Here is a 25,369-nt window from a genome sequence, read left to right as displayed (position 1 = left end):
CAATACAGCTTTGGAGACTGGAAGCATCCTGATTATTATTTTGGCCTTGTCCACTTTAATATTGTGTGGAATCTTTTGTTGTCTCTCTTTTTTTCCTCTCAAGCAAAGATACATCACGTGCTTGTTTTTTGTTTTGTTCTGTTTTGGTTTCATCTTGACAACAGTGTCAGGCTCCTATCTAGGAACTTTGTGTTTGTGTTGAAATCAAGATGTTATTAGCAAGTATAGCAAGGAAGCAAATGACCTTAGAAATGCTCTCCAGCTGAGTGACTGTGCTGAGCTATTTAATTATGATTGTATGAATTCTGTGGTCTTGGCTGCATTAGGCTAGATGGAAGATTAAATTGTTCATGTTTGCCTTTCCCATGAGTAGAGCTATGCTTCTGCTGTTATGGAAAATCCATTTCTCTTGGAAAGTATGTAAATAACAAAAATTAGAAATGCCACTGGGTCACTTTTTAATACCAAGCAGTACTAAATTGAAATCTCATTCAACATTCCAGGTTGAAAAATTGTTAAACTTCTAGCTAACAAACTGTATGAAGTTACATTTAGGCATTATTCCTCACTTCTTTTTCCCTGTGTCATTAAGCATCCTCTGCTAAGCAACTCATATGCTTCCCTCCAGGGGCAGGTTCATTTAAGTGTTGGGTGAAATGATTACTTTGTGTCTTGGTTTGAAAAGCAAAAGGATTGAAGGGAAGAGGGAATACATGAAGCAAAGAGGAAGAAAAAAATTGAATACTGAGCTGGAGGAGAGACCCAGAGGGAACTCCAAGAGAGAGCTGATGTCAGCAGCTGAGGTGAGAGAGGATCAGATACGGAAGGAAAAGGAGAGTTAAACTTCAAGTCAGTCAAGAAGCCTGTCCATTGTAACTGAATAAAAGTGAAGAGTTTTGTACTGTGTAGGGAGAAAAAGAATGAGATTTTTTTTAAAAAAGAAGCTGCAAGTGGTAAGGAAGAAACATGAAAATGCTTTCAGCCAGAAATTATAAAGTTATTAGTAAAGGTGGAACCTCAACTGGTTAGGTGATAGTCAAATCTCTTGATATGGGAAACATGCACACAAGTGTCTCTACACTTGTGAGTAACTGGAGTAAAATCCAGGCCCTGCTGAAGCAAGTCAGAATTTATATCAACTTAGTATGAGAGCAGTCTCTCAACTGGTTTTCTTCAGGACCTGTAAACTGCAACACTGACTGCTTGTTCATTCTTTTGTAGCACTGTAACACCACAGTTGTCTAACAGTGCATGATTGTCTTATAGTGGTATAGCATCATAAAGATAATTTATTGTTGTTTTCTTTTTTCTTGAAAAGGAGGGTTCTAACTGGAAGGCTTCAGATTTTGTCTTCTATCCTATTGCTTGAAGAGGTCTCTAAGTACAGTCAACAAACTTGTATTTGCATAGAGATGCAAATTTTAGTGCTGGAGGGGTCTGTTGTAGTCATCTGGTCTGACTTCCTGCATTATGGAGGCATGAGAGCTTGCCCTGTATTTATACGCTGCAAACTCCACACTTCTGTCTGAGCTGGACTGTAATACTCTTTGTAAGTAGGACAGTCATATTTCTGCTGTAGATAAAATTGATCATTTCTCTAGAATGTGAGCAAGGACTTAAAATCTTCTTTCTTCTTGAAGAGCTGTTGCTTGAAAAAAGATGTATTTATTTCCTGTTCCTCCTCCAGGTTTTCAGTACTTCCATTATGAACCATGAAGAAGTTGGTGGTGTTCTATCATCATTCTCTAAGCTAGCACAGGAAAAGAAGAGTTATGGATATTTCTACTTTTATATGTACGTGTGTTCATATATATACTGCTGGAATTTGTTTTACACAAATTAAGTCGTCCCCTTTTGTGTAGGGACAGTATTTGCTTCTGTTTGGTTTATTTAAGGGTAACAGCTGGAAGTACCTCCAGAATTTTGAGAATTCATGTTTACCATTTATTTTCTATGATGGGCCAACTTTTCTGCTTGAGTAAGTGAGGCTAATGGAGTTACAGGCTGTGATACTTTGTTCATTTTAAGCAGCCAAGGCTGAGAAGCTCCACTGTCAGTGTTACTCTGACTGAAAAATGTCAGACTCTGGCTATGACTGTTATCCTGCCTAACAAACAGCATATCAGAAAATGGCAACAGCCATGAATCAAATTCTTATCTGTTCTTTGACTGAGCTGTGAATTATGCTATGGAATGCAAATTAGATGCTGATAAGGCCCTGAGGTTCTGAATTTTGCTTCTCCTATGTAATTTTCAGGGGGGAGGTAATGCAGAGAGATGTCTTATTTTTAATCTTTATTTTTAATCCCATTTTTGAAAATTAATATGGTTATCACCATTTGCGTGAAGGGAAATAACTCTTACGGTGGTGACAAATACTTCATTTATACTGCCCCCTTCCCCAAGTCAGTATGATGGAGGTGAAGGTAGGCCATGAGACTCTGTTCCAGGCACTAACCAGGAGTTAAGACTGGGCCATTTCCTATCTGCATTACAATTTTCATCATGAGAGTGAATTAATGAGCCATTATTCTCTTCTCTTCTCACTGAAGGCTTTTTCCACTACAATGAGGATAGAAAGATTTTTATGATCTCTCTACTTACAATAGTGATCTGTCTTGCTCTGACCTTTTTGGCAGTCTGTTTTGACTGACCTGTCTTAGCATCCCTTGTGACAGACCTGCAGGGAAAGAGGTAGGTTGATGAGCCACAGCAAACTCAGACAACTAGAAAGGTCGTTGTAACCCAGTGTGCTGAATATAAAGGCTATTTACATTCTCATGACTCATTCTGCAGTTTGAGAAGCTGACAGTCGTGGAGTGGGGTAGCTCAGGAAGGACAGCCTGTGCTCCTGGAGATACTGGTCCTGGATTACACACGTGGCTCTGTCTCTGACCTTTCTGCTTGACCCTGGGCAGGTCGCTTGGGATTCAGTCCAGATACCATGGAGGTCTAGTGGCAAAACTCCAGGTAGCCTCAGTAGAAACAGGACTGAGTCTTTGTCCTTGGCGCTCTCTGCTTACTCCGTTTTGCACATAACAAGGTCCCCACTTACCAAATGCTGTTTTCTCTAATGGAGTGCCTGTTAGTGCAAATGGCTAATGGCTTCTAGTGACCTTAGAATATATATTATATATATTTTATTTTTTTTTTTTAATTGGTCTTCTGGGTCAGGACAGGAGGGTGCTTGGTGCTCTTTGTTTTGAAGGGAGGGGACTGCCATCACATTATACTCATTTGTTCAGTGTTTATGTGTTATACCAGATTTAAATAGAAACATTGTGATTAGGAAAGCTGTTTCATGTCTCTGCAATTACTTCCTGTGCTGTAAAATCATTCTTCCAGATTGTTGTTCTGTAGTGGCTCTCACCATGTCCTTTGCACAGGTGACCTTAGACAACAGCAGCAGGTAAAGAGTGATCCCTGTCTTCTCTTCTGCTCAGGGAAAGAACACTACAGCCAGGATCTGTTATTACTGCCTCTCTCTTCTCCCCCCCCGCCTTTTCTTTTTTGGGGTGTGTGTGTGTTTGTGTTTGTTTTGTTTTGTTTTTTAAACTGAGCTGTCTTTTGACAGCACTGCTGGGTGGACATATCCTGAAGCTTTTGGTAGCTTCCCCTCCTCCAAGTCAAAGGTGCTCCCTTCCTTTCATGCCCCCCTCGGTGTTGTACTTGACTCATCTCATTCAGGGTTAAGTTAGTATTTGTTATGTTATGTGTATGTATGTCCACACCTGCACGCATCTGCATGGAAACTTAGGAGTTCCAGTGTGAAACTAGTTTCTGTACATAAATGGGAAACATTCTTAAATGTGTTTTGAAGTATATTGATGTGCACTAGTTTATTCTGAGAACTTCACATATGTAAAACGTCTTGCATGTGTAGCACTACAAAACCTGAATGAATTGTCACTTGACAGTATGGAACTGCAGACAGCGGAGTAAGCAATGAGATCCCATGGTGTGGGACCACTCAGAACAGGGTAGAATTATAAAAGGACTGTAAGGTATTAGAGGAAACCTCAGTTGCTTTCTTCATTGCACTCTGAGACCAAATTCTGGTCTGCATTATCTCTTGTGCAGCCTAATGGAACCCAGTTCTTAAGTGGTAGACCTTAGCAGGGACTGACTGTGTTAATTTACATCATCCTCTCCCATTCTGCCTGAGGATTATCTGCTGTGTCCTTCTGTGTTCTCATACTAGCAGATGATGCATTTAAATGACAAGTTGAACTGAAGTGTGGAAGATGCTTAAGCTAATCCAACATTGTGAGGTATCTCTGCAGGTGTTTTATTGCTGTAGCATGGAAATGCTAAAGATTTAATTGACTGAGTGTGTAACAAGAACAGGAAATGACACAATGGCAGTTCATTTTCTCTGAGAATACAGTGGGAACACAGGCTGCAGCAACCTTAATTAGATTTTCAGCTAAACATTTTTAGCAAGGATGGGAAGTTCAGCTAATTGAATCTGTTCTCATTTCCATCCTCCTGTTTGTCATTTTGTGCTCTTCATTTTGGGAGATATCTCAAGAAACAGCTCATTGTTCTCTGCGTATGTGATGACAGATGGTAGGCAACATGCTGATGTGCAGGGTAGCTACACACAAGCCAGAAGAGCTCCCACCTGTCTTCGTTATAATGAAACTGAACTGGATCCACTCCAGTGACTTATGACTGCCTTCCCTTTCTCCTCTCCTCCCAGTCTCCAGCCACTTTAATATGAGAATAAGTTTGTTGTGTATTAATAATGCCCCAAATGCTTGTGTGATGTGGCAGTGAACTGTAGAAAGTCTAAAAGAAATGTGGTGTTCTGCCCTGAAGAGGTGCAGGCCTAAATAATCATCAGTTTGTAGCATCCCTGCAGTTAGTACTATATACTAGTGTGATTTTTTTTTTTTTTTTTTTTTTTTTTTTTTTCCCCCCTCCTCCTTTTTTTTCTGTTTGTGTCTGGCTGATTGACTACCAGTTAATGCACAGGTATCTTGTTTTGGCACCTGTTGATCTACTAATTTCAAATGTGAGTTCTCCCCCAGAGGGTGATAGTGAAAACTTCTTTTAAAAGAGAGAGGATGTGAAAGTCACAATGTGAAAGTTAGCACTTAAAGGTGCTTTGTGGGTTAGAGATGTATTGCTGTGGCACCTCTCTAAACTAGAAAGTCCTGTCACAATTTACCTGCATTCTGCATATGTTCCCAGGTCCAGGCAAAGCTGATGGTAGATACATAGGTGGTAGCCAGGTCTGTACTGGCTGGAGGATTACTGTGTGAACCCTGGAGTAAATGTTTTGGCAGTTTCTGTAGATCTGGATGATATGACACTCTGAGGAAATATTTGCTAGATGTTCTGTAGTTCAAGCTGTTTTGGATGCTAAACTCACCAGTTTTAAGAGTCCTTCTAGTTAACTTGATTCTAGAAACACTCAAGAAAGGACCTTCTGAGAAAATTGGGCTTTCTGCCTGCCTGTTTCTCAGAATATCTTAAATGAAGCAAATGGTTAGCTTTTAGTTAGAAACTTATTTTAAGATACACATGTAGTCTGCTTCAAGTTCTTTAGAAATCTGCATAATTCATGTTTTTTTGAAAAAGCTTCTTGTGGTATTACGCCGAATGGCCTTTTACAAATTCCCATAACCTGGGAAGAAGGTACAAATATGAAAAGACCTGCAGATTCTCAAGAGGTCTTTGCCAAGTACAGAAGCTTGCTAGATTGCTTAACTGAGCCATGCTTGTGACTCTCAAGTCTTTAATTTATCATTAAAGGAAGGGGTTGCATTCAAAGAGCAAATAGCAGATTTGTGCCCCTTAGGGTAGTTTGTGATTTGTGCTTTTTGGGGAAAAGTGGAGAGAAAGGAATACCAACTGAACACACCCAAAGTAGAGTTGACTTTTCAAAGTGGACATTCAGTCCCCTCTGCAAGCAGGATCCACTGGAGGAGTTACAAGCTGGGTTCCCCAAAGCTGAGATGGCCAGCGTTTGGTAATCTCCATTTAAGTTTTTTAAAAAGCAAGTTCAGGTTGTAGACTGCCAGTGTCAGAGGGAGGTTTGTAGGTTATGGGCAGACTGTGACAAAGCATGACTTTAGGTAGCTTTGACAATATATCTGAAACTCTGGTAATCACTGTTGCTCAAACCTAGGGCTTCTCCTTAGTTAGTTATGAAGGGAGGATTTGCGAGAGGAGCAGAATATGCACGCTAGTCTACTGCATGTGTTTCATTCATGTCAGAATTTGAACCTTTAGAATTTTAGAAGAGTTAGTCAATACTTTTATTTTTATATAATTTTGAGCAAATAAACTATTTATCATTGGGTCAACTGAAACTAAGTGTATTCAGGTCAAAGGCAGCTCACAAGAGCAAAAGAGGGAAAACTCTTCATTTTGGTATTTTTAGAAATTAAACATATTTGCTTTGAAAAGACAGGGGTTTTGGGTGTGTGTTTGAATGCCTTAGAACTTGACAAAGAACACTCCACTCCAAATGGAACAAGTCAGTGCTTTTTGGTTTCCAGTTGGGTAAGAAAAGACTCGGGTATTTGTTTTCTGTTCCTTCTTACCTTGCACGCGTTTCTCTCTATGAGAGGAAGTTAATGTAATTCCAAAAGGGCTCCTTTGAGTGCAATGCAGACAGTTGGAGAACTAAGACTCTTAAGGGCTGGCACAGAATGTTATGCCATAAGTGAGTATGTCTACACAAATGCAAAAATACACTCTGTAGGTACAGGTAAGTGCTTCATGATATGTGACCTAATGAAGTGTTGCAAACCTTCAGGGAGCCTGCAGTTGGACATGGGCTGAGTATCTCTGATCAGGAATGAGTTTCCTGACAACTAGCAGGATTTACTTAAAGGGCTTGTGGTTACTAGGTGTTCATCAGATGCTGCAGCCCTTCTCTAATAAGGAGTAAAGAGAGAAGTCACAGCTCCAGGCACTGTTTCGATGGTCACCAATTAAAAAAAAAAATCAGTATCTGAGCACTGAGTCAAAAGCATCTAAAATACTATCCTAATTAGTGATTTATTTTAATATTAAAAAATGATGTTATTCTGTAATCAAAGTACAGCTTAGTCATAGTTCTAGCACATGCTAATTCAGGTGTAAACCAAACTCGTTGGTGTACATTTGCTTTTGTCTACACCAGTTATAGTTGGAGGGAGCTAATGTGACAGGGCACACTGTACTGTAGAGGAGTCCACAGACCAAAACTTGACTAACAGAAAGTGGATTATGAAACCACTTTTCTGGCAACTTGAATATTAAACAGAAGGTAAGTGACTGAAGTGTAATGCTTATCACGCTGAGTTGAAGGACCACTAGTGATCTGTGAATCCCATCTTTATGCTTTGCACATTCATGCATGCACACAGAGGGCTAACAGTTGGGAAGTATTTTGTGAAATTTCAATTAAAAGGCCATTCTTAACAGTATGTGAAAAAATATGCCAGCTTTCTTTAGAGAGTAAAAGTGCTTCAGAGTTGTGAAATTCTCCTTGATTACTGTATGCAAGTGTTATCTTACTGAAAGTGATACAACCCTTCTGGAACGTTACTCCTTTGAATACCAATTTTGGTTCCATTGTTCCCTCTCACTTTTTTATTTTTTTAATTTTCCTCAGGGAGAAGTGTCTCCTTCCTCTCCAACTGGCTCTAGAATCAAAGAGCATGAAGCTGGCCCAACAGGCTCTAGCAGGGATGCAGGTATGCCTTTAGAGTGGGGGTGTGTTAGTAGGCAGTGGATGTCAAGGAAATCTATGCTTTTCTTTTGAAAAATACTACAGAAAAAGTGTCTGTCCTCGGGTGGACTTAAAAATAATGTTCATGTTTCTGTAACAGTGTTCAGAAGTTAGGATGCCAGTAAAGGCTGGTGATGCGGTAGAACCTAAAAATGTTCTGCAGATAGGTGGGAGTTCCCGGCTTTCAATGTTGAAATGGAGATGTACTCTTTTTTGTGTGTCCCTGGGCTACTTTTAGTAAGCCTTGCCACTGTTAAACATCTTAGAAAGTAAATTGAATCAAGTCTTGCTGTTTTCTTTGATTAGAAGAGAGGACTGCAGTGCTTGAAAGATAGAGAGGTTAATAAAGGATCTGAGAGCTGCATTCTCTATGTAGGGGCACTTTCCAGGGTTTTTTGTACACCGAAAACAGTAGGAGTAGCATCTGATTTGGAAGTTTATGAAATTGCAAAAGAAAACAACAGAGCAGCACAAGCAACAAAAAGACTCTCTTGGGTTTGACAGTATAAAAACTAAAGCAGTTTACCCTTCTTTTAATTGGACAAATGAGTACATATCAGTAAATACTTATCACTAGGGGGATGCTAGTTGTGGAAAAGGCTTACACACTGCTGGGGCATAAAATGCATGCCACCATTTTCTGAAAAGAAATTTCTCCCTCAAAGGCCAAGCCTGAAGTTGTTTTGGGAGTATAAGGATGTAAGTGGATCATTCAAATTCACTTAATTCAGTATGTGAGGTGTCAGGCATTTGGTTAGAGAGCGCCCAATATTGGGGCGCAACATGGAGGCTCTGGCTAAGGAAAAAAGGTACTTTCTGAAGGGTTCCTGTAACTATTGGGCTCTGTCAGAAGACATGTATCACCTTCCTGTAACGTAGTACTCTGGTCCCACTCTGAGATCCTGTGCCCTGTGTTTCAGATATATGAGAGGTGGCAGGGGGGTTGCTTTTAAAGTGAAAGCAACAATAGACAGTGGGACTTGAACATACGTCTGCTCTTGTACTGGTGCAGGTATGCCAGTTAGAAGAACATTGTAGAGTGATGATCAACCAAGAATAGTGGAGGAATTATGAATGGCCCACTCTCCAGTGTAGTATAACTTCCTTGGGAACACTCAGTGAAGATAAATTTTATCTTTTTACTCTTCTAACTTGCTGCACATACACTTGAGTTTTGCAAGAAATGGAATTGCAAAGTTGCAGATTTTCAGCCTGCTACCTTAAATAAGAGTGTTACCTCCTATCTAGAAGCCTAAAAAGGTAATCCAGGCAACAATACAGTCCTTCATCTGCATTTATGATATGTGAAATTTTATGAAGGACAAAAAGGAAACCACACAGCTGATGCTATGGAGGTAGGTTAAAAAATAGGATAAAAGTAAAAAATGAGATGAAGTACAACTTGAATTTACTAAAAGTAGGTCACAGGATCACGTGATGGTGGAGCTTAGCAGGGACCTCTGGAAGTCATCTGGTCCAACCCCGCTGCTCAGGTAGGGTCACCTATAGCAGGTTGCCCAGCACCATGTCCAGATGGCTTTTGAATATCTCCAGGGATGGAGACTCCACAACCTCCCTTGGCAACCTGTGCCAGTGCTCGGTCACCCTCACAGTGAAGTGTTCCTGATGTTCAGAGAAAACCTCCTGTGTTTCAGTTTGTGCCCATTGCTTCTTGTCCTGTCACTGGGCAATGCTGAAAAGAGCCTGGCTCTGTTCACTTTGCACCCTCCCTTCAGGTACTTACGTACATTGATGAGATCCCCCTAAGCGTTCTCTTCTCCAGGCTAAACAGTCCCAGCTCTGTCAGCCTTTCCTCTGAGAGATGCTCCAGTCTCTTCATCATCTTAGCGGCCCTTCCCTGGATTCTCTCCAGTAACTCCATATCTCTCATACCAAACTAAACATTCTCCTTTATATAGAAAAACGTATTTTCCTTGTACATTGAGTTAAATCTCATCAGGCTGTACAGTGCTAAAACACTTGATATACTGCTATATGGGAAATCCTTTAAAATGTTGTTGTGGGTTAACCCTGGCCGGCAGCTCAGCCCTACCCAGCCACTCACTCAGTCCCTCTCAGTGGGATGCAGGAGAGAATCAGAAGGGTAAAAATGAGAAAACTCATGGGCTAAGACAAAGTTTAATAGGGAAAGCAAAGCTGCGTGCGCAAGCAAAAGAATATAAGGAATTCATTCACTACTTCACATTAGCAGGCAGGTGTTTAGCCATCTCCAGGAAAGCAGGGCACCATCATGTGTAATGGTTACTTCGGAAGACAAATGCCTTAACTCTGAGTGTCCCCGTCCTTCCCCTTCTTCCTTCTTTCCCCAGCTTTTGTTGCTGAGCATGGTGTCATATGGTATGGGATATCCCTTTGGTCAGTTGGGGTAAGCCATCCCAGCTTTCTCCCCTGCCAATCTCTTGTGCACCCCCAGCCTACTTGCTGGGGGGCCAGTGTGAGAAATGGAAGGCCTTGATGCTGTGTAAGCTCTGCTTAGCAGTAGCCAAAACATGAGTGTGTTATCAATGCTGTTTTGGTCACAAATCCAAAATACAGCACCCTATGAGCTCTTATGAAGAAAGTTAACTGTGTCCCAGCCAAAACTAGTACAAGTGTACAAAATAAGAAGTAGGAATGAACCAGTGAAATGTGCTACAGAGCTGAAGCTGGGAAGGAACATAGGTACAGAAGCAGAATGTACAGGGCGAAGTGGGCTGCTCAATGTCTGCACTGGGACAGAGCAAGGTTGTGTTCCTGGGAACTAAGACAAGGTAGTTTTGCTCTGTCATGGGAGGTTCTAAGAAGACTGGAGCTGGGAGAAGACTTGAGTGGGTACATCTATTGCAGGATGCCTGCCACTAATAAGAGGCACCCATGGGGGTGGTTATAGACTAAATGGAAGAGGCATTTCTAGCAGAACTCTGAGGAAATAGTGCCACTGGCCATGTTGGGAGATACTGGCTCAAATACTGCCTTTTTCCAGGCAAAGGAAATCTGATCAATCTAAAACATTCAGTCTGAAGTTCAGTCAATTTGTATTGAAGCACTCCTATATATGTTTGTGGTCCTCATGCCAGTCACTTGCTAACAGTACTCTGCCTTCTGAGGACTTGCTTGCATCCATTATTAGTCAACTTCTGAATGACACAAAACACATCTTGTCAGTGATCAGAAGTGCCACCTCCACAGTGCTTGTGATCTGTGCCCTATTGGAGTGAGTGGGATGATGACTGACTGTCTCCTGCTGGGCAGGGTATCCGATAGCACTAGTTTGAGGCCAGGATACTAGCCTGAGTTGGGGGGGGTGGTGGTGGTGTTTTTTGGGTTGGGGTGATGCGAGGGTTCCACCCTCTCCCTGCTTCTGAAACCTTGATAGGTTTTGCTGAGGGCATTACTTGTAGTGGTTTATGATCTCTTGCGTCAATTACTGATGTCTGCTTTCTTCTGGACACTGGAGAAGTGGGGTGGGGAAAGAAGATACTGGAATGGCACCTGATTCAAAAGGTATTAACTGTCCCCTCATTGTGGCACAGATCTTCCAGTTTTGCTGTATTTTCGTATTTTATATTATTGGATCAATTTGAAATTTGTACATAGAAAACCTAGTCACCATAGGACCAAACACTAGTATGTTTAGGTGTAGTAGTTTACAGCAGAATTGGGCAGAGGCAGTTTTGTCTCAACCTGTACGTTGCCATTTTTTCTCTGCAGAAGCTGCTGTCTGATGAGAGGTTTGTATCCGTGGAAACAGACTCAGATGAGAAACAGTTGCTTAATCAGATGCTGAATGCTGTCAAAGTGACTCCTTCGCTCAATGAAGACCTGCAGGTTGAAGTGATGAAGGTTAGTGTTTCACACACGTCAGTGCTTGCAACAGAGGCTGCATGACTGAATGCTGGGGTTAGCAAACAAATTAGCTGTTGCCTTGGAAATCTTGACCTTAAGACAGTATTTGATTCCCTCCTTACTGCTGGCAGATGTCAGTTGTTTTCATTTCTACTTGGTTTGTGTTGCCCTGGGTTAAATAGGAGATAGTTTATATTAAGAGTCAGTGCACTGGTGGTCCCAGTTTTAGCAACCTGAAACAGGACAATCAATTCACTCCATGGAAGTTCACAGATAAAAATGATTTGTAGATTTGGAAGTTTTGTGTTTGATATTGAGCTTTAGTACTCATGACATGGGCTGTGCAGGTTTGTAATTTTGAATTGTGTGTGCATAGGTGCTTTCTAGTTTGTTAGCTATATGTTGTCTTTGTAAAATGCTAATGATGGAACATGATTTGTTTAGGCACCAAATGTTCCTGGGCTAGTGCATAAGGGAAATTATTGTTTTGTATACTCAGTGAAAACTTACGTTTCTAGAAATGCTTTAGCATTCTCCTGTGTGTGTTAGGAAGCTCAGCTGCTGGGAGGCGCTATCAAATTTCCTTGCCCTGTCATTGTGTTGGTTGTATGACTTGCCAGTACTGCCATAAAAAAGCGACTTCTAATACCTGTATTATTTGTGTGAAGCAATATGGTGGTGGATAGTTCTCCGATGTTTGGGTGTAAACTTTGTACTACAGGGTTTGTTGTGCTATAGCTGATCATTGGTCGAAACTATTTTGGAACAAACCTGGTGGTCCTTTTTGCATGTTCACTATACCTAGTAGTACTGATTGATATATTTGCATCTAGTACTTGACTGTCCTTTACTTCTAAGTGCATGGATTAAGTATTGTATTTCTTACATGTGACATCCTTGTTCTAATGCATGTATGTTATACACTCTGAAACTGCTCTGTACTAGCTGTACTCTGCCACTGTCAATGACTACCTGGGTGCAATATGCAATCAGTGTCAGAACGTGCAGGAGGGTAAGGCTAGCAACAGAAAAAAGGGAGGAGTATTTGTGTGCACTGTTACCTGTTTTATGGGAGCAGGCTTCTGCCCACATACAGGCTTAACTGGTGACATCCAGGTCTGCATTCCTAACCCAGAATGCCTCTTTCCTGCCTCTTTTGTCTCTGCAATGGGAAGGAGGAAGAGTTAAGTAACACTACTGAACCAGCAGGGCTCTCTTGGTATGCAGTAATTTTTTGCAAGTCACTTTTTTACCTTCTTGGGTGTTGCAGATTCAGAATCTGCATGCGCATTGTTTCTTTGAATGCTGTAACATGCATCCATGATGCATTGTCCCCACACTGAGAAGAATGTGAGCACTGTATTTTACTACAGTTATGAGTCAATATCTTCTCAAGTTGTCTTGATACATGAGAAGCAAAAAAAAAAACCAACCCCAGAACACCAAACTACATAAAACCCAAGCCAAAACCTAAGATTTTATGTATGTACACTTTAAAAAAAAAAAAAAAAAAAAAAAAAAAAAAGGTGTTCAGTCCCAGTTTAAGCACAAAAGAGAAAGGGGAACATCATCTTCGTTCATTCCACTGAGTGAAATTTTGATGTACAAATCCTTTTCTGGCTAAAAGCACAGCAAAATGCATGTATGGTAAAAATCAGGCTACATCTTTACATCCTGAGAACAAAGCAAAACTTCTATTTTGATTTAAATATTTCAATAGACTGGAGGACCAAAACATGCTGTAATCAGGGCAGTTAAAACTCAGAGGCATTAAATCTGTGCCTTGCTTAAGAGTCAAATCAAGTAGAGATCTTTTTACATTGTAACTTGAAGGTTACAGATGCCATTGCAACACTTGAAAATATTGTAGCTAACCCAGGCCTGACTGAATGGCTAAAGCCTTCAGGGGTTTTTCAAGCAGCTGGTCTCAGCAATGTGTTTACATCCCTGGATCTGCTCAAGGCAGCATATGATTGTACATTAGACTGTGTCATATCATCCAGAGGAGATTAAATACATCTTTATCCAGTGTAGATATTAGACGTTCCTGAGAGTGAGCAGGTTTGCATGAAACTGGGTCAGCAGTGATACTGGACTGGTTCTTTGTGACTTGCTGCACAGTTGCACTAGTCTCACAGGTATTAAGAATGCAACCATCAAAGATTACACAAAAGCTTTTAGTCATGTAAAATAGATGTGAAAATAGAGGTGCAGGAGTACAGACTTCACTGTAAGTTGCTGGCATGTAAACTCCTAAATCACTTAAATGTGTTTGTTTTGTTTTGTTTAAATCCTATCCAGAATATCTCCTATTGTTCCCAATAAGTGTACACCAGAAATTCACACTTCACATATTATCCAAAACAAATGTTTTGAATGTTTATTTTGATGTTTGTTATCATCCACCTGTATTGCAGATGCAAGTGTGAAGGGATTTGATTAGCTGAGGAGAGCATTCTGTAAAGCTTTTTACGCTCAGGTGCCTGCAAACTGGAATTGGCACTGAAAGGAAGAACACAGGAGAGAGTCATAAGTGCAGTTAGTTGCCTTGCTTGATATGCCTTTGGAACCTGTCAATATTATTGTGAAGAGACAGCATTAGACAGGAATGGAATAGAGTAACTGTAATGGTTGCTGTAAAAAAATGGAGAGGAATTCTAGCTGGACCTCTTCTGGCACTGAAAAAAACAAGCAGTTGGGGCCATTGTTGTAAAAGTGGAACGGCACTCACTAATTTATGGCTGGGTACCAAATCCTCCTTATTTTTAAGGGTGGTTGTTGTGGCATGCTCTACAGATTCCCAGATTGCAGCATCATAAAAACAGCATGCTGACAGTGTTCAGACTTAAGGGCCAGGGCTGGGGACTGTGCTGGAGTGCATCCTAGGCAGCCGGGGAAGATTTATACTGCCCAAATGCAGCTGTAAAGATGAACTCAAAGCCTTCCTCTCTCACAATACCTCTCTCCTCTGTGCTAGGTGAGGTACCTCTTATCCTTTTCATAAACTTCAATTTAAAGTGGAATTTTACTTTTTGTAATAAGCAAATATTAAACTAAACTCTAGGCTAGGGATCACTGCCAGTATCTCTAGTTCTTCTGAATACCAGTTGTGGATTGCACGTTTCTCTTAGATGTTTCATGTAGAGTGATTATGTGGGGGAATTCCTCCCTTGAGTTTCCAGAGTAGACTCTGAAGTCCTTGTTTATCTTTTTGCAGGACACCCTTATTATTACTAAGCACCGGGTAATTCTTGTGTCAACAGCAGTCTTGTGCCCAAAAGAAGGCAGTGGACTTTTCAGTGAGGAAGGGGAAAAGACTATGGTTTCTCTGTGACGTGAATGGGCACCTATAACAAACACAGGTGTACTAACTGCATTTGATTTCCCACATAGTAAAGCAAGCTGTCTGGGGTGTATAAATTTTGCATTCAGACTTGCATGTTATTTAACTGCTGAGCCTAGTATTTCTTTAGAATATCTCAATGATCGTGCTGTCTGTGTATTCTCTGTACCTCTGATACATTTTATGACAGAGGTTTATTAGTATTTTCACACTGGGGACTGAACTGAGGTTATTTAGGTACTTTAAATCATATTAAAAGATACTGAGAAACCAGGTAATCCAGAAAGTGTGACTAGAGGGAGCAGTGTATCTGACACAAGGCCACTTTAGCATTCACGTTTGCTGTTGCCATGATACTTTGCTATCACACTGAAAAGCCTTCTAATATATGTATTATCACTTTGTGGTTTTCCTATGCTCAGTTGGCTGTATCAAGGAAATGGAAAATCACACAATCATATAGTGCCTTGTTGTCAATCTTCTTGTAATACATCAATAGCTTAATTGCCATTTCAAATGAAATAATCTAAATATTTTTACTTGTATATTTTCTTTACAATATTCATGTGAGTTGGGAAGGAAGAGATATATTGATCACTAATCAAATTCAGTGCTTTATCAGTGAGGCACCAAAGTGACTCACCGCTCTATTTATACAGTTGCAGATGCATAGAAAAAATATGGGGGCAGTAATTCAACACTTACCTTAGATGAACACAGTCATGCAATTTGGCTCGCCCAGAAGTGGGAAGAATTTTGCTGTGTGACAGGGGGCCATGTTATAATTGAGTGAAATGCAAGGATGTATCTCATGTTGAGGAGTAGGGACATTTTGTTGATGTTAAGCACTAGACTAACAAGCAAATAGATAGTCTGCAGCAGAAAGGGGACATGTTCTGGATTGAAGATGAGTATCAGGGGTTTGGGTTTGGTTGTGGAGTAGGGGGATCCTGATTTTTCTTTTTTCTTTTTTTCTTGGTTTGATGCTTTTAAATTCTGGCTTCGGATGTTTTTAAAATGACTGAAATACTTCTGCTTCGTGCAATTAGACCTTTGCTTGCAGGAACACATATAGTATTAACAAAAGCACTATCAGATATGGTCAGATCAGCAGTGGAAAAGGAAGCTAATCTGTAGCTGAGCCTCTGGATTGAGGTCCCTTCCAGCCTCAACGATTCTGTGGTTTTTTTTTGTTTTGTTTTTTTTTTTTTTTTACTTTCTGTCTTTGATTTTTTGCTAATTTTTCATCTGTAACCCTGACCCTAAAATCCAGTTCCTCCAGGAAAGGCTCCTGGAAGAACTGGAATTCGGCTTTGAACATAACTGTGGCGTCAAAGCAGGTGAAACCAAATACAAAGGAAGTGGGTGGGGCGGAAAGAATCCAAAACAGCAAGGTTAGTTTGTTTTGGTTTTGTTGTTTTGTTTTGTTTTTTTCCTTTCTTCTCACTAATGTTATGGTGACTTTCATTTATAAGTTGGCAACCTTCTTAATAATACAGTACCTCTCTATCTAACTGTGATAACATTATTCTCAAATTAAAAAAAAGGGGTGGCAGGTTTAATGAATAATTGCAAATTACTAGATGAGTCCTCACTCAGAAGTAAGCTCTCCAGATAAACTGGATACACTGTAATGTAATGGGTACTGACAGTAAACAAGTTGTTTTTAAAACGAAAGGCATGATTCATCATTTAAATTTTCCCTTTTCACTGCCTCCTTTTGTTTTCTTCAGTCACAGATAAAGCAGTCATGTAATCCAGTGCTTGTCAGTTCAGTCTGTGCCCAGATTTCCCAAGAAATTTACAGCTAGCAAGACATAAATTTTCAAGCAAGAATGAGAATAATTACCTTTTATGAAGGAAACTCAGTTTTCTGATTTGATATCTTTTAAAATATTTGGTCTTTTTCACTATTCTAATTAATGGTGCTATGATATGCTGGACATGTTACGAATATATATTTTGTTTCTGTCAGTCGAGCTTCCAAGCTTTGTTTCTTATTACCTCTGAGAAGACTTCGCACAGTATTTATGGCTACTCTACTTGTGTTTTTTGAAATAGACTTGAGGAGGTTCTGGAACCAAAAAATAGTCTTCCAAAGTGGCTTGAAAGAGAGAAGACTTCTAATTCCTATTGTTTACCTATTGTCCACGGTGAACAGCTATTTCGTTTAGGAAAGGTTAGTTTATTCCCAGTGACTCCAATTTGCATTTGTTAGTGGATTAGGTGTACTGCTTGCTGATGGGCAAAATTTTTATCATTTTCTTCTGTAGGCTTTCAGTGAGGAGTCAGCCAGAATTCTTTTTAATCTGTGAATGAGGTTTAATGAACCCTTGCGAAATCTGCTGTGTGAAGGCAATCTTTTCTCTTTGTCTCTTCGTCTCTTCACTGATCCATTAATACAGCATTTGGGAACTCTCCAGTAATAATACCAGCCAGGTCTTTTTGTGATTTCGGTTCTCATTTTGGATGTATTCAGAACTGAACTCTGAATTAGAGTTCTGTGGTAAAACTTAGCTTGTGTAAGGACAGGCAGAATGGAACAAATAGCTCTGCCTCTGAAATGCTGTCTTTAGGTTGGGTATTTGTAAATGTTCTTTTCAAGATTGCTACCATAATGGTTTAAAGATGCAAAGTGATTCTTCAAGTACTAAGAGCCATCTCCTAGTCTTTATTAATTTTTTTCCTGTAATAACTCGTTTAATTGATAGGCCCCCAGTTATGGTGTCAAATTAGTCAAATTGAGAAGGTCGCTATTGAAGACCTATGAGGAGTAGTAGAAAGTTTGGGGACAAATTTTTCTTTGCTCTTAGTTTTTTAACAATCATAGTTCATCTGGTTTAGGCTCTACATAATCATGTTGTTACAGGTTCAGGGAGATAGTCCTGATCTAATGCACATACTGGATTAAGCTGGATTGTGCTTGAGCAACCGAACAAAACTTATTGCTAACTTTTTCAGAAAACTTGGCAGGAACTTTGTCGCCATTGAACAGGAAGCCTAACTTGTTTCTTTTTCCGAGACGTGGAGGGTTTGATGGGGAGCTAGTTAATTTTTTTCTTTGGCCCTCCATGACAGAGGACAAATTATATTATGTATTTGAAAAGTAGTTCTAAACTGTTTGATCCAAAATGTTGGCAGAACACAACTGTAAAATCCCAGCCGCCATGGACGATTATATTCTGCACTTTTTTCTTGAATACCAGTAAATGAGCTGATCACTGTAATATATACTCACAAATATATATATATATATATATCTTCTCATTGTTTCAAGATTAATGTTTATGAAATGTATCTTTCCACATACAACTTTGTTATGCTTAATAGAATATAATTTGCAACTGTTCCACTTTGTCTCAAACTGTAAAATTAAATGGTGGAGGAAGCTGGACTGAAACAACTTGGATTTAAAGGTATGTGTAAACTATGTTATTCCCTGTGCTGCCTCTTTGAGGCAAGGCATGTGTAATAGTTTTAAATAAGAGTAAAAACAGTGATTTCACTGCCTATTAAAAATAAGAATTCGTTGGTGCAACAGTAAAATTGTAACTGGTAAATGGAAGTGGAGAGGAGAGACCGACATTATCAGGGTGAGAATCAGCAACCCAATTGCTGATACTTGCTGTTAATCTACATATTTTAATTAATATATAATTTTGGAATAAGAGATTTTTTCCCCCCTATATATTTTATGCACTGCATTATTGCAAACATTTTTCAACATCACTTGCAATATAAATTGAAGTCCAGTCTCTTTCTGAAGGATTATGTTTCAAATAAAGTGAAAAATAAAAACCATTATTCAACTTTATTTGCATGCTTTAATCCAGAACTAGTTTAAAATTTATATTAATAAGAAAAAGTTAATGAAATGCTGAAAATTCGTAGAAGGAAGTTTCACCTGAATGTGTTCATTAATGCTTGTAGCAGTGGTCCCTGATATGAGCTGTCTTAAGCAATAACTGATTTTTGTCCAGTCCATAATTCAGAGACGTGTTAGCAGTCTGCAGTGTTAAAGAGGGGAGTCTGTAAAGACTTGCACAATGTCATGCAAATAAGATTCTTTTCTAAGATCAGTCCTGCCCAGGAATGCTAGCTAGAGTTCTTAGCACTTCCTCTGCTTAGCCTTTTCATGAGTTAAAGTGTTGTAATGTAGGCCAACTACAAATCCAGACTCTCTTGGGTTTACTTTTCTCTTTTTTTTTTTTTTTTTTTTTTTCCTGGTTACTTTTTAAACTCATTTTATTCGTGTGCTTAGTTATAAGTAATCAGGTTAATTCCAGTGGATTGAGTGACCTACCTTGCATGTTTTAAGATAAGCTCATTCTTTCCCAAGTTAATTAGAACTATGGTAAATGCCTAGCACTAATAATTAAGATTGTGATTAAAGAACTCCCCTGGTTCTTAGGTGCCTGGCTGTTGTAGCAGAAACGGCAGTCTTGAATTAAATACCTGAGCTTTCTCCTTAATGGGTACAAAAGAATGAGAATGGTAATGGCCTGAATATGGCCAAAAGGATACTGGAGGGGAGCTGCCTAAACCAGTCAGTAGTGAATGCAGTATCTCAAAATTCCAGCCTCTTTCCAGGGTCTGTGGCTCTTCCTCAGTACCTTTCTGTGCTTGAATTCATAGCCCTGAACCAACCTCTGTGGGTCTGGGCAGCTGTCTGGCTTTAAAAATCTAAGCAGAGGGTTGGTTCTGTCTCTTAAAAGGTTTGCAGGATAGAAAAGTAGGCTTAGTTTCTTGCCTGGAGAAATTCTACTGCAAAAATTTTAGCTTTGTCAGTGCTCCCTCAGCTGTGAGGTTATGAAGGTGTTTTCAGACAGAGAATGGTTTTTTTCTGTCATGTTGGAACTGCCCCACTTGGTGTGAGACAATCATGGGAAGGGTAAGGGGGCAGGATTCCTGTCTTCTGTCCTCAGTAGTCATTCCTGCTGCATTCATGGATGCATGGATGGATGACAGAAGGGTTCCTTATGCCAGGTTAACTCAGCAGTGGGTTTCTTCCCGGGTTTCCTGATGAATGACTGGTCTGTGAGGAGGAAAAAAAAAAAAAAAAATTTACCTGTGATACCTTGTGATCAAATGCTGTATTACAGTATACATGTTCAGGAGTAGAGTTAATAGTGCACATATTTTGCTGTTTATTTAGGGTTTTTTGTTATTTTGGAGTGCTTGTGACTGGCATTCTTTTTTGCAACAGTCAGATTTTGCAGAAATGAAGAAACGTAAGCAGTGTTGGAGTTTTATCACTGAGCTGTTCTGTGCTGTGCAGCATATGGAAGCAGTGAGTCATTGGGTCATACCCGTAGGTTTTCCAGTGCCAATATGGAAAGAAGAAAGTCCCTATCTCTGGAAAGTGTATTTTAACACCTGTCTAGTGTGGAAGTACAAGTTCTTACAGACTTTCCTTAGTCTTAGACACATACCAAGAACCTGAAGATTGCTTAACCATGAAGAAAGTAAATTGGAAAGACATTGTATGATCACCAAATCAAATATAGAAACCTTTAACTTTCATATATTGCCATTTAATCTTTTCCCTGCTGCCAGACATTATTGCTTACTGGAGGTGACAGTGCCAAGTTCTGCCAGCCAAGTTGACCACATAACAGTGGCATGGAAGGGGCACTTGCCATAGCTTTTACACACAATTATACACGTACTCCAGATGTGCCACAGATGATACGCACCCAGCTTAGACCTTCTCTGCTTATGAGCTTCCCATGATGATGGCTGCTGCCATCATAGCTGTTAATACCATTTGATCCTGGGGACAGCTGAGGAGAGAACTTGTGTCCCAATAAGCTGTTCTGACATTGCCAGCCAGCTCCTGGGGATCCTCTTCCCTAGAGCTCCTCATGTGTATCTCTTGTGAGGGAGGAAAAAGATATGGAATCTTCATGTGGTGTAGTGGTAGATGTTGCAACCACAAAATCAGCTTATCTGGCTTTTTAGTATCTCTTTCCTGGATGCAGGTCAGGAGATGGTCTGGGATAGGGTGAAATCCTCTGGCAGGCCGGACAGCCTGTGGGACGCTACTTCTTAGGTTGTCTTCAGGCTATCATCTTGCCAATTAATCTAGTGACTTGAAACAGTAATTTTAAGTTAGCTGTTGTAAAGTACGTTGCTACACAGAAAGTTCCCTTGATGTAGTTTTGGTGGAACTTTGCATGCATCTGAGGGTAAGGGAGGTGTCTTCCCCCCCCCCCCCCAAAATTCCCTCGTTGTCAAGAATAAGTGTAAGAATTTTCCATCCAGGGGATATACTGGTTCTTTTTTCCTTGACAGCTCTTGGGTTTGCTTACACCCATGTGTTGACATCCTTTCTGATCATTCTGGTAGTGGATGCATGTAACTTCATTTTTATTTGAGAACTCTTTAAACTTTTTGTTGGTGTTTTTCAGTTTTGGTATTTGTCCTTTTTCAGTTTTGTTTTACTTGGATATGTATCTTCTAATTCATAAAGTAATGCAGTATACCTAAATAGGCTGTAACCTGTGAAGGGGAAAATGCCATCCTAGCAGTGCTAGTCAGCCTTTTTTTTAATCTCCCTTGCCTTTAAGTGTTATAATTCTAAAGATAAAAGCCCCTGTCAGAGCCATTAAGAAAACCTGTTAAATATCTATTAAGCAATTTCTTTAAATAATTACCCTTCTACAACTGTACTACATAAGCAGAAGTTTCACTTGGTTTCATACCACCATAAATGGTGTTAAGCGGTACTTCTGTTTTAGTCTAGTGAACTAATGGGCATTGTCTTCTGGGAGCATTCAGCATGTCACACTCATAATGTGTGAGGTTCTTCTATACCAGATACAGTCCTTTAGTTTGAAGCCCTGGTGCATTCATAATGCTGAGCACCAGTTGCTGCTGTGATAGCAAGGCGTTTTGTGGGTTTACTGATTCACGGGAGACACTGTCTCCTTTCTCTCCATAATTAAAATGTGCTGTTTTGTACAGTGATACGTGGTGACACAATGTACATGAGTTCATTAATGCACTTTGTTTCTCTTGCCTTTGTTTTCCTTCAAGGCCAAAGAGTGTGACATGAGCAGGTTACTAGTTATTCTGCCAAATAGGAGGACACCTCTTGTCCAAACTATTTTGTAGAAATGCTCGATGACTGCCTTTGATGTCAGATTACTGAATGAGATAAATGGTTGTTCTGCCTTGCCTTCTGGCTGGGTTTTTCCTCCTGGGGGAAGGATTTAAGAATCATCCGAGCATACATTGCATCCAGATTTACAAACCTGCAAGTAAAGTAAGTCAGGAAAGGTTTCCTTTACGAATCACACAAACGGATTAGAGGTGGCAGCGAAATTCAGCACTCTAAGGACTAAAGTGTCTACATGCATCCCAACTAGGAGAAACACGAATGTTCAGAGGATTTTGCCAATGGGACTTTGAGTGCTGGAATAGAAAAAGGATAGCAGTAGTGTATGGATGTTGGTGGACTTGGCACTTAAATGCAGTGAAGTGCTGAAACATCCTCAGGTGATGACAGATTACAGTTGCTTTAAAGTTTTGTACCTTTTCCCTCTTTCTCCATCTTGGGGATACTACTTGCTTTCTTACACAGCTCCTTTATTTGATGTGACTCCACCATAAGGTCTTCAATGTGCGAATTACCTTTTACTACAAATATGTGCTAAGCACTTGGGGAACTTGGCTAGCCACACTTAGCAGTCTTACAATCTAAAAATGTTCCCTCTTTTTGCCCTCTTCAAGACACCTCTCTTAAAATATGGGATAGACATTGTAATGTCAGTTTAATTACATTGCAGTTCAAATCCTGTACATTTTGTGTCAGCTGACCTTCATTATATCATCAGAATCACCTTTTTTTTTGTTTCTACATATTGTGAAAACCTTCTGTGCGTATGCTCTTATACCACAGTTGGTACCCTGGGAATCCAGGGAGTAGGAATTGTATTTCTTGTTCCATGACAGTCAGAGCTTCAACAGTAATTAAAATGAATACTTTCATTATGGATAAGCCATTTATGGAAATGTGATCTTATCCAGGCGTTTGCAAGATAATGCAAGCCAATTAAAACATCCTGGAGGTTGTGTGACTTTGCAACTATCTCTACAGTCATGTAAATTCCTTCTTTAAACAAAAAAAAAAGGAAAAAAAAAAAGAAAAAAAATTGTGGTTTAGAGTCCATACTAATTAAGATCTCATCACAGTAACACACAGTAAAAGCTGATTTTCAATTTTGGTTTGTACTGAAGATGTTACTAGGAGTTGCTCTGCAGTTTTGTTTCTGCTTCCACTACCAGTGGTTGCAAAACCAAAATGTCATTGCCCAAGAAAACCTATCTTTCTTTTCTTTAATTTTTTTAAATACAGACTGCTTGAGTTAGTGTCATCAGTAGTTAAGCAGCCTATGGGATGTACTGTCTAGGAGACTCAGTGTTTTTAGTGGATCTGAATAACTAGGTTTGTTTTTGGTTGGTTGGTTTTAATCCCATTTTTCATCCAGTAATCTAAGAGAGAAGCCTGCTGTCTTCCTGTTTGTTCCACGTAAATGGGAAGACACGCAAGTTGAGTGTCTGGAGCATCGCCAAGACTGTAAATGAGCCCTGCAGCAGCGCTGATTGAAATCATAGCTGAGAGCAGTCTTGTGTATTGATCAGAGACCATCTTTCAGATCTCACAAATGACTTGTGAGGGAAGACAGTAGCAAGTGGAGTAAGCCAAGAATATACTGGCTGATAACTTGTAATGCTTCTGTCATTTGATCACATCAGATCATATGACCTTTCTTTAGCTAGGAGGTTTCCAGATCTCATTTTATACAAAGAGTAGCAGTCAAAACTTAGCAATCTTTTTGCTGAAATTCCCTGTTGCTTCATAGGAAGATTTTCATCATCACTTCCTTACTGCACTTGATATCTGACTTTTCTGTCATTCACCTGTTACAAGCAGGTTATTGGCACTTGTGACAGAAAGGGTTAGGCATATAACTTTTGTGCTAACTTTTCACAGTTCAGCTCTATAAAGGTAGGAAATAAAAAAAAAAAAAAAAAAAAAAAGAAAAAAAAGGGAAAAAAAAAAAGGAGGGAGGGGCAGAAGAGATTTTGAAGAGCAAGGGCCTATAAGAATGCCAAAACTGGTGTGTACTTCCATGTATTGTAGTATATGTCTTCCAGGTTTTGATCTGTGGAAAGCATTAGGTATTAACAAACTGTACTAAGCCAAGATGATACAAGAAAGCAGACAATCATATGAAGGAAACAAGGTTTTACAAGTAGGGAAAATCAGGACATGCAAACCGCTGAAGAAGATTAGTCATGGGCCTAGCTGTCCCTCTTGGCTCTTAGCATAATAAGAAGAGACTTGTCAGTGGGAGGTGACAGTTGTCTGTCTCTGGGTTTATGAACTGTGCGCTATACCTGTGTTTTACACAGCAGTGTCTGGAGAGTACAAATCACAGTTTTTCCTTAAATACTGAATATATTTTTTAGCCAGCTGCTGAGCTCTCACAACTATTAGAAATGTCAATAAAATTTCAGAGTAGTTAACATCTGAGAAAGTGAGGCGCAACAGCTGGCTGCGAGTCTGGCCCATAGTTTAGAATTCACTTAGTGCCAAACAAAATTGTTCAGTTTTGAAGTTTTAAATTTTGGAGGTATGGACTGAGCAGCAGATGGAAATAACAGCCCTTATAACTTATGTACTTATTAACCAAGTGAGATTATTGAGGGTTTTTATAATTGACCATTTACTTTTCAGCTATTCTGTAGGATTTGCTCTGTGGACAGGAAAAAAGGTATCACTGGTACTTGTCCATGTGCCAGCAAATGCAGTGGATTGCAGAGAAATATGCAGAGCTCATATCAAGAAATACAAAGTACAGCATTCTTAATCATTTGTAATTAGAATTAGATTTCCCTCTCTGGCAAGTTCAGGTGCTCTATAGCTTGTATCTCTCCTCGTAATACTGAGGTAGGCTGTGTAACACGTAAGATGAGAACATCCACTTTGCCCATTTCACAGAAAAGGGAAACTATGAAGAAGAAACTTGGCTCAGGAACTTTGCTTTGCTCTGAAGGTAAATGCTAAATAGCTAAAAAAGAGATTATGGTCCAGGACTATAGTACTTCAGAAGAGTAGCATGTCCTTTTCTGTTCTTACTACCTCTAGTATTTATGCACATTACTCAGCTTCTGTATGAAGGACTGAGTGAGAGTCAAGGCAAAATAACATATATAGGCAAATGTAAAATTGCCATTACATAATGGTTTTCTTGGAACACTTTTAATAGTAAAACCATCTCCTGTAAGAAGAGGATTGAGCTCCTGACTGGTATTTTATTTACAAAACAAAGAAGCGAACAACAAAAGGCCCCCCAACTTTGGACTAAGGTGAAACATCCTGTAGTGAAATACAGTTTTTCTGCTGAGAAAAACATTTGTAAAGGTGCAGTGCATTTCAGTGC

General features: G+C 39.7%; 1 protein-coding gene across 7 annotated transcripts in view; it reads left to right on the top strand.

Moving 5' to 3' along the window:
- ARFGEF3 (ARFGEF family member 3) overlaps window positions 1–25,369 on the top strand; it is a 97,170-nt gene that overhangs the window by 9,854 nt on the left and 61,947 nt on the right. For all 7 annotated transcript variants that reach the window (XM_030022423.1, XM_030022422.1, XM_030022425.2 and 4 more), the window contains exons 3-4: window positions 7,613–7,694; window positions 11,441–11,572. In XM_030022423.1, coding sequence (XP_029878283.1) covers window positions 7,613–7,694; window positions 11,441–11,572 — 214 coding nt within the window. The remainder of the gene's footprint in view (window positions 1–7,612; window positions 7,695–11,440; window positions 11,573–25,369) is intronic.

This window comes from Aquila chrysaetos, chromosome 8 (genome assembly GCF_900496995.4).
Source record: "Aquila chrysaetos chrysaetos chromosome 8, bAquChr1.4, whole genome shotgun sequence".
Taxonomy (NCBI): Eukaryota; Metazoa; Chordata; class Aves; order Accipitriformes; family Accipitridae; genus Aquila; species Aquila chrysaetos.
Note: the sequence above shows the minus strand (reverse complement) of the source record. Positions and strands in the feature narration are given on the sequence as shown.